This window comes from Neolamprologus brichardi, chromosome 8 (assembly GCF_056152115.1).
Source record: "Neolamprologus brichardi isolate AB-2024 chromosome 8, ASM5615211v1, whole genome shotgun sequence".
Lineage (NCBI taxonomy): Eukaryota > Metazoa > Chordata > Actinopteri > Cichliformes > Cichlidae > Neolamprologus > Neolamprologus brichardi.
In genome coordinates, this window is record NC_142111.1 from 15446171 (window position 1) to 15454794 (window position 8624).

The 8624-nt window shown below is 42.2% G+C and overlaps 2 protein-coding genes across 2 annotated transcripts; both read right to left on the minus strand.

Moving 5' to 3' along the window:
• Window positions 1-586: 586 nt before the first annotated feature.
• Window positions 587-2805, minus strand: crygmx (crystallin, gamma MX). Its single transcript, XM_006791179.2, has 3 exons — window positions 2770-2805; window positions 1407-1649; window positions 587-1195 (listed from the first exon to the last, which is right to left on the minus strand). The coding sequence occupies exons 1-3, from the start codon at window positions 2776-2778 to the stop codon at window positions 920-922; spliced, it is 528 nt and encodes a 175-aa protein (XP_006791242.1). The 5' UTR covers window positions 2779-2805; the 3' UTR covers window positions 587-919.
• Window positions 2806-3251: 446 nt separating this feature from the next.
• On the minus strand, window positions 3252-4735 carry crygmxl2 (crystallin, gamma MX, like 2). Its single transcript, XM_006791178.3, has 3 exons — window positions 4666-4735; window positions 4059-4301; window positions 3252-3579 (listed from the first exon to the last, which is right to left on the minus strand). Exons 1-3 carry the CDS (start codon window positions 4672-4674, stop codon window positions 3304-3306), a joined length of 528 nt encoding a protein of 175 aa, XP_006791241.1. The 5' UTR covers window positions 4675-4735; the 3' UTR covers window positions 3252-3303.
• Between the last annotated feature and the right edge of the window lie 3889 nt (window positions 4736-8624).

An 8624-nucleotide genomic window follows, 5' to 3' on the forward strand; every position in this document is an offset into this window, starting at 1 on the left:
TATCTTCGCCAATTACGTTGTGTCTAATTAACAATTTCAATAATTGATATTTATTTCTGAAAGGGTTCAGTATCTTGGGCTGATGAAAAATGCATGAGCAGGGATATGGACTGGGTTTTGTTTTTTGTTCTGAGAGAGCTTGATGCTCGGGGCTAATACCAGGCCACTTTGACTCCAACTCTTTGAGTTGGCACTGGCCTTGTGATGTGGATCTAATATGGGCATCTTTCATGGACCCAAAGCGCTTACTCTGTACCATGTGATCTCATAAAGACTCCAACATGCCCATCCTCAGATACCCTTTTTTATGGTCTTTAATAGTGAACTTCAAAGAATAAGCTTCTGTTTCCTTGATAATTTTTCTTTGTGTATGTGGATCTGTAATATCATAAAAAACTGTAGAAACTCTTGGTATTGTTAGGACCTCAGTGATTCCACTAGTGTCTAACTCTGTGGCCTGATGAAACTAAAGTTCAATCACCATATTAAAGAGAAAAATACCCCTCAGATTTATGACAAGCTATATCCCCCTGATCTTTTGACAGTGACAGCTGTAGCAGTCAATAGAAAATTAACAAAGGCTTCCTTTAGTTGACTTTCATCAAGTTTTCATTTATTGTGATTCCAGGAGGACAGGAGGTTAGGGACCGGCGAGGCAAAACATTCTGCTATGGAACGACCAAAGCATTGCCTGAGCACTAAGTTGGGTAGTAATTTTACCCAACAATGCAAAGCAACACAACAAAACGGGAACCCCAACATCCGACGCATCCAAACCCGCATCATTAAAATGTATGATTTCAGGTTTGAACATCACAGTGTTGAGACCACACTGAAACAGTACAGCCATTAAGGGAACAAGAGGGAGGTATTCTTAATGATGGGATTAAATAAGGGTTAAAAATAAAAGTAATGGGAATCAGTTGAGCTCAGTGACACGTCTCAGAGAGCCAATGGTGGGACTGGCGCTTCCCCACTCGCTGTGCCTCCTGTATTCTCCAGGACGCAAGAAGTACTGGCGTCCCCTATAGTTGGGGTGTTCGTGCAGCATCCAGTAGCCCTCCATGACATTGACGGAGGAGATATCACGGGTGTGGAAACGCTCGTGCAGGTCTGGGCAGTCTTCCATTAGCTCCATGTTTTGACCGCCAAAGTCAGATCGCTCGAAGATCTTCATCCTGTAGTTCCCATTATACTAGGGAAGAAATAAGAGAATAAGATAATACCACAAATTAAGGTAAAAATGTCTTTTTTGTTGCAGTCAGCCAGGATAAATTATCCTGACTAGTTACCCAGTCTACACTACATGTGTTAAAATAATCCTGGCTACTGGCATTGATGCTTCAAGTAACAGCAGTAGACATAAGAACCAAATGATCCTGAAGAGAAAATGAGTTTAAACTCACAGGAGGCACCATACGACAGGAGCGGATACAGTCATTGAAGCCTGCCCAGCGCTGGTAGTCGGGGTACTCTCCCTTGTGCAGCATGTACTGGTAGCCGCCATAATTTGGCTTTTCGTAGGCCACCCAGCAACCGCTCTCAACTCTTATCGAGTTACAGCGGCTGAAGTAGTTTTGCATCTCAGGGCAGTCAGTACTGCACTCGTAGTGACGACCCTGGAAGTTCCTGTCTTCATAGAAGATAATCTGCACAGAACAGATGGCTCAGCATTAGTGTATCACCACAGAGATGTTCCAAAGACCACAGCAGAAATGTAACCGTGTAGTTACCTGTCAGGTTTTCAGGCTCTTAAACACTAATAACATGAACGCTTAGTGTTCACTGTTCAGTATTCTGAGCCAGACTTTTAAAGTTAGTTTTATCTAACAAAAGTTTCTGAGTAGAAAATTTGTAAGTGGAGAAATTTGAAAAAAAGATAAGCTTAAGGGAGTACAAAAAAGTCCCAAAAGATGTGCTAGAAGCAAAGCCGAATAAAATAAAGTATAGCATTTGGTACATTTTAATGAATGAACTGTGTAATACTTTTCACAAGTTCTTTGTCTGTTTTCACAGGAAATAGGACTATAAGATCAATTAAATATTTGAGGCTTCTACTATCCTTGAGAGAAGAATTACATTTCCCTGCACTTTTAGCATTTCTTACATTAATTTATAGGTTATGTAAATATGGTAAATAGTCCTAAAGAACTAATGGTATGTTTAACCCAGAGAGCGATACGTTGTTACTCTTTAAAGGTCTTTTACGTTTCATATGACCAAAAAATGTATATATTTTTACTGCTCGTTATCAGAATATATTAGTTCAACTTAATTATTTATCTATAGTGCTTAACAGATATATTAGATCACGACTCAAAGTAAGTTTTTTGTCACAGCTACCCTAAATTGGCAGTTTTGGTAATGATAAAATTATATTTTTATGCTCAAATATAGTTATTGTTATTCTCCATTAATTTTTAAATCTACAGTCTTACTAAAAAGCCAAATTACGTCTTATTTTTTTACCAAATTGTAGGTATTTACTTGCATTCCTGAAAAGAAACTTTTGTTTTAGTGGTTAAATGTTATGCTTGAAGTCCAGTGGGAAAAAGTGAATTTAGTTTGGTATTTCCTAATAAATAAAAATATGCTTTTTAAATATTTGTGTTTTCTTTTACATATATATATATATATATATATATATATATATATATATATATAACAGGTGATCTAACAAATTTGTAAAGCACTATATTTACTACACAAATCGGTATACCGCACATCAAATATCAGTGAAACATTACATTTGTTAAATTTCTTCCTTACCTTGCCCATTGTAACTGCGTTAAGTTCAGACCAGACCAGATGCGGGGCTCTCCCAGACCTCTTTATAGACCCTGCTTAGATCAGGGCTTTGCAATAGTGAAACAAAGCTTTGTCGTGTCAGCACAGTGCGCTCTATAGACTGCACAACACTATGGCACTGTTGAGCCACCGCAGCCGCTTTGTCTCTGTCAAAGCTCTGTCTGTCTATGGAAAATACTGTCCAACTGCATTTTCTCAAAGGCCTACAATAAGAGTTGCAAACATCTGCCTTTAATGGCATGAATGTTTGAAACCTGCATGCAGACTGTGAAGCTAGACAGAGCAGCAAACAGTCTGAGATCTGACTTGTATTTTAAACCCATTCAAGCAGCAGCCTTTGTTGGTTGAATATAATCAGGAAGCAAATATGCTGCCTTGCTAGAGTGTCACTGCACGTTGCATTCATGTCTACGTTCAAAAAAGAAAGCTCACAAAGGACATCATTATTTTAAAGTTTTGTGTTTAATGTTCATTTGAGATGCACACGGGTGCAGTTTACATGAGAGTCCTCATTCTCCTGAATGAGCCCACCATGGGATTGTGGCAGCCCCAGTCGCCACAGGCCCTGTACTCTCCAGGGCGAAGGAAATACTGGCGTCCCCTGTAGTTGGGGTGCTCGTAGAAGATCCAGTAACCCTCCATGATGTTGCAGGAGAAAATATCACGGTAGCGGAAGCGGTCATACACGTTGGGGCAGTCATCCATAAACTCCATTGAGTGTCCCATCATGTCTGGCCTGTTGTAGATCCTCATCCTGTAGGATCCCCTATACTGCATTGTGAAAGAAAACAGGGTAATCATGACTATTATGTTATTTTCAATAGGTGTAATCTCTAGAGAACTCTTTCCACAACGAGCTAACTTTTTAATTCAGTACTCGCACTACTCGGTTTCTTTAACTACAAACGAGATTGAGCAACAACTCTTTCGGAGCATGACAGAATTAGATTTTTTTTTCCTCCTCCCTGAACTGCCAGAAACACTCAATGTGACAAACAGAATTAGAGTGAAGGCACCAAGTCTTATGGGGGGTATGTCATATTCTTTTTAAAGGCTGACTCGGTCTCCTTTGTGGGCCTTGCAGCAGAGACTTTTATGCTATGACCTGTGTGCGTATCTGTAAATGACATCAAAAAGCCAGTGATTGACATCCATATCCAAAGCAGCTTTTGATGTACAAGGTGAGTGTAACGGGGGGTGGGAGGGTGGGAGGGTGCTACCAATTCTATCTGTCTGTTTGATTGACTTACAGGAGGGAACATCTGGCAGGAGCGGATGCAGTTGTTGAAGCCCATCCACCAGTGGTAGTCAGGGTACTCGCCAGGGCTGAGAATATACTGGTATCCCATATAGTGAGGTTTCTCGTAGAGCACGCAGTGGCCGCCGCTGACACGGAGGGAGTTGCAGTAGTTGAAGTGCCTAAAGGTGTCCATGCAGTCACTGCTGCACTCCCAGTGGCGGCCCTGGAAGTTGCGGCCCTCGTAGAAGACGATCTCGAGGAGAGAAGGGAGAGAGAGAGAATACAGTTTATGTTCGGCATAAAGAAATGCTATCTCATAGACTCGTGAATAGGCTCTCTTTACCAACCCTCTCTTCTTTACACATTTATTTGCACTGCTTAACAGATGAAAATCAAGGTAACTAAAACCACTGTTTGAGCTGGAAGGGGGGGGGGGGGGGGGGTGTCTGCTTGTCCCATCCAAACACATCAAAACAAAGACAAAAGAGTATTTCTGCTGCCCTGTCTTCTCCTTCACTGAAACTCCTTCCTATACATGACTGCATGTTTTCAATTAATGCTATTTTCTCCTTCACCACCTGTCCAAAGCTGTTGCCTTACTGCAGGTGAGCTCATACCTTTCCCATGGTTGTAGGACTGTGGATGTTTGCGCACCGTAGAGTTAGACACACTTACAGGTCCTTTTATACTCTCCTGCTGACCATGAGGCCTCTGACACATTGGGGACTACTATCTTTACCTTTTCAGATGCCAGCTACTGTTCTCTTTTGTCTCATATCCTATGGGTAACTTATCTCCAAACTGCTAGAGTTTACCTATAGAATTGGCAACCCCCCCTCGCTCACAAAAATGACCACCACACAAGTGCTATTCTGTATTTGCGTGACCCCTGTTCCGCCATGACCTTGTGATGTAGCCTTTTCAAATATAACACAAAGGCTCTTTGGGTGTGAGGCCCCCCTGACAACAAAGCGTCTAAAGTGTACAGCAGCTCAGGTCATTTTTGCGGAGCACTCGCTGAAGTTGTACTCAATGAGGTCATGCTTTTCATTTTGTCTTGCTTGGATGTCACATTGTAACGGTTGCTTTTCATCCGGTCCCAGCTCAAGTTTAGATCGGGGCATTACCGACGAGGTTTAGGTTCTAATTTAACTGTTGCTCAGTTTCCATTAAAGGGAGTTGATGTTGATACTGAGTTGGGCTTTTGAGTTGATGTAATCTAAAGTGATTTGTTGTCTCTTTTTGCTTCCATAGCCTGCAGTTGTACTGTGATGTCAGACGGGACTGGTCTGTTTGCAGATGAACAGACAGGACTGCTCAGTGTGTGTCTGTTTTTGTATGTGTGTGTGTGTTTTTATGATATAAAAGAAGGGGTTCGGGGCATGTGTGCGTTTGAGTCTTTGTATAAAATGATAGATGTTTGGACTTGAGTCTTTGGCTTGTAAGCATAGCCCAGAGCCGAAGGGGAAAAGGCCAGAAAGAGTTGCCGCCATGTATTGTGCTCCCAAAGCCCAGCTGATGCCAGAAAGGTCAGTTCCATCCTTTAGCCTTTCATGGGGATAAAGAGCTCGTGCCCCCTCTCCACTCTGTATGCTTTTTACAGCTTTAACTCTGGAAAAAAAAGGGCTAATGTTTTCAGAAAACACAATAGCCATTATGTTTTTAGGCATAAACACTCCTACCCTGGTAGTATATCCAAAGCCACATGACACTATTTCAATGCTAAGAAACGGCACTGATAAGCTTTTGCTCCTTTGATCACTGATCGACTCGAAACTCTCATAGGCTTCAATAGGTTTCATGTTTGAAGCTCCTCTCTTTTTCTGTGACATAAGTAGACCATTGATATCCTTTCATCATGCTGTGTAGCGTAATTGTGGCGGATTATCAGATGGGATGTTGTTTTGTTTTGTGAGTTTCTGGAGCAAATGTTTACTTTGGGAGAAAGGTTTTTATCGGAATGCATAAGAAACATGTTTAGATTTTTCTCATATGTTCACAGATTAATCATTTCTTTCATCACGCTAATTAAACGTAAAGCCTTTTTAGCTTCAAGAGGGCAAGAAATTGTACTCCGTCAAACGCTCGTTTAAGCTTTAAGACCGTGATGCATTTGCTAGAATTTATTCTTTTTTTGTGCTGAGGTGTCTTTGAGTTGGGCTACAGCTAAGCCTGACCCCTGACCTATTTGCAGAGAGAAGCGTGTAACTGTGGTGCAATACAGTGTCTAAACTGAGGGAAAAAAGTGATTGCCACTGTCATTACTGTCATTGTTCTCATTTTCATCATTGAGGAACATCAGCTAACCCTAACTCATTAGTCGGGACCTCGCCATGTCTCTTTGGCACCTTGTTTCACGGGCTCTCAAATGATCATCTTTAGCTGTGCTACAAGACATCTCCTCCCCACCCTGAAGGGAAACTAACATCACAGAGACCCTTGCCTGCTTTCTTAGTTCCCCCCGGAGGAGAAGAAAGCTACCCGCTGCGGAGCTTTCCACTCTTCATCTTAGAATGATGGAAGAAAAGGAAAGTAGAGGGGAACAGAATGGGGGTGGAGACGGGGGGGCTGTATTCGCTGCTCCATTGTGTCCGAGGATCTCGTTGCGCAATCTGTGTAATCGCATGGGAGATGACGACACTATTAGCCCACAGAACGACTGTCAGTTGGGGACGTCAGTGATTGATGCACACTCCACGAATAGAGGAGAAACTCTGACAGATAGCAGCCCAACACTAGTTAACTTGCAACCTTTTTCATCTATCCGGCTTCCCAAAGCAAAACCCATTCGTGTTGCTGATACCTAATTAGAATCTGAATGAGCAATTCAGTCAGTAAAACACAGTTTTTTTGGTCAGAGGAGACTTCTTTCAGTATGAAACAAATCCTATTCCCTTAATCCAGACCATAGTCTCTCTGACCCTGATACATACAATAAGTGTCACCCCTAAAATGTTGCTGGTGGAGATAGGAGAGCAGCCGTGCTTGTGTGCAGTGTGCAGTCATTACAAAAACACTATGTACTGAGGTGTAAACAAGGGTTCTATGTGAGTTTTGCTCCTGAGAACTGGCTAATCTGGTGCTGAAAATGTGGTATGATGGGAAAGCGCTTGCCAAAAAGCCTCCCACGCCGGGAGTAGAATGAGGACCTCTCTTTTGCTGAGAGATCATCCTCTCCATTCTTTCTGTCAGAAAATCTCCAGGCATCCTCCCTGTCTTGTCACTGCCAGCGCACAGGCTCTATCGGGATTGCCAGACGCAGGAGCCACTGTGAGCCCGTGCCAGGGCCAGGATTTACCGCGATGCGTCTGATGTGCTCCATCTTTTTTGCTGGGGGATAATTAAAAGAGGAAATGGTGTTGGAAGAACAGAGTGGAAAAGCAGGAGAGGAGGGAGGGGCCGGGGGCTTGGAATGAGCAAATGGATGCAGCTGTCAATTATGTTGAATTGTTGATATGTTTGTTTTCCTTTCTCTGAGATTTTGTGTTGAACTGTTCTCCATCAGGATTTAGTTTTAAAGTTTGCAGTAAATCTTCAGACTCTACATGTAATTAAAAAAAATATATGTAGGCTAATTAAGAACTTCTCTTAGCAATGAAATCACCATAAAGATTTTGTTTTAGTGCGATGCTGATGGCCCACAGGTGATTTGAAAGATACAACTGTTAATGTTGGTTTATACCTTTTTATGACTTTTTTATGACCTCTGTTGTATCTGAGGTGGCAGTTTTCTCATACCTGGGCCACACTTTCCAACCTTTATGTCAGGTCTTCCTTTCTGCGTTGTGCTTACACATTAAATTTAAGCTTAGAGGTTACTCGCAGCACTCTTCAGTGTTTGATTTCCCTTATCTGTATATTTGTTTTTTGTGTGTTTGTTTTTTTTACAAATCTGTGTCGATCGAATGAACCGAGCATCTTTCTTTATTTGACGTGATCAGTTTGAGATGCTCCGCCATGACCCAAACTCTGTGAAAAGCAGGACGACTCCTTCGTCTCTCAGCAGACGCACTTTGGGGAGTGATGGCTTTTAGTTGCTCTCACTCCTCATCTTCACACTTTGTTTTTGACGTGGCGTGTCTCCCGTATCCCAGAGCTTTAAAGGTTTAAAGAGCAACTTTTCACCCTGTAATCCAGGTGCCTTTCAAACAAGTCACGCTGTTTACTGACACATGACAAAAAAGTTCAACCCCCCTCTCATCTCTTTGCTTACAAGACTGTAACTCACCTCAGAGCTTGGTAGTCATTCCTCCAGAGCGCCCTGAACAAACAGAGCCTCAGCGAGAAGGGCCCCGTGCCTTTCACCAACTCACTAAATTTATAATAAGATGTGATGCTGTTGTTCACTTCTTCAAATTTGTCATCAAAGCAAATGTGTTCTGACAACAGCTAGTGACAAGTGCACCAGAGGAGAGGCAGCAAATCAGCTTTTTCACACCGCATATCAATTATTGATCATGTTGCCCCCCCACACACACACACTCACACACACACACACACACTCTCCTCCACCCCGCTACCCCACCAAGTAGACACCTTGTGATAATGAAATACATCAATTTAGAAAATAAATAAT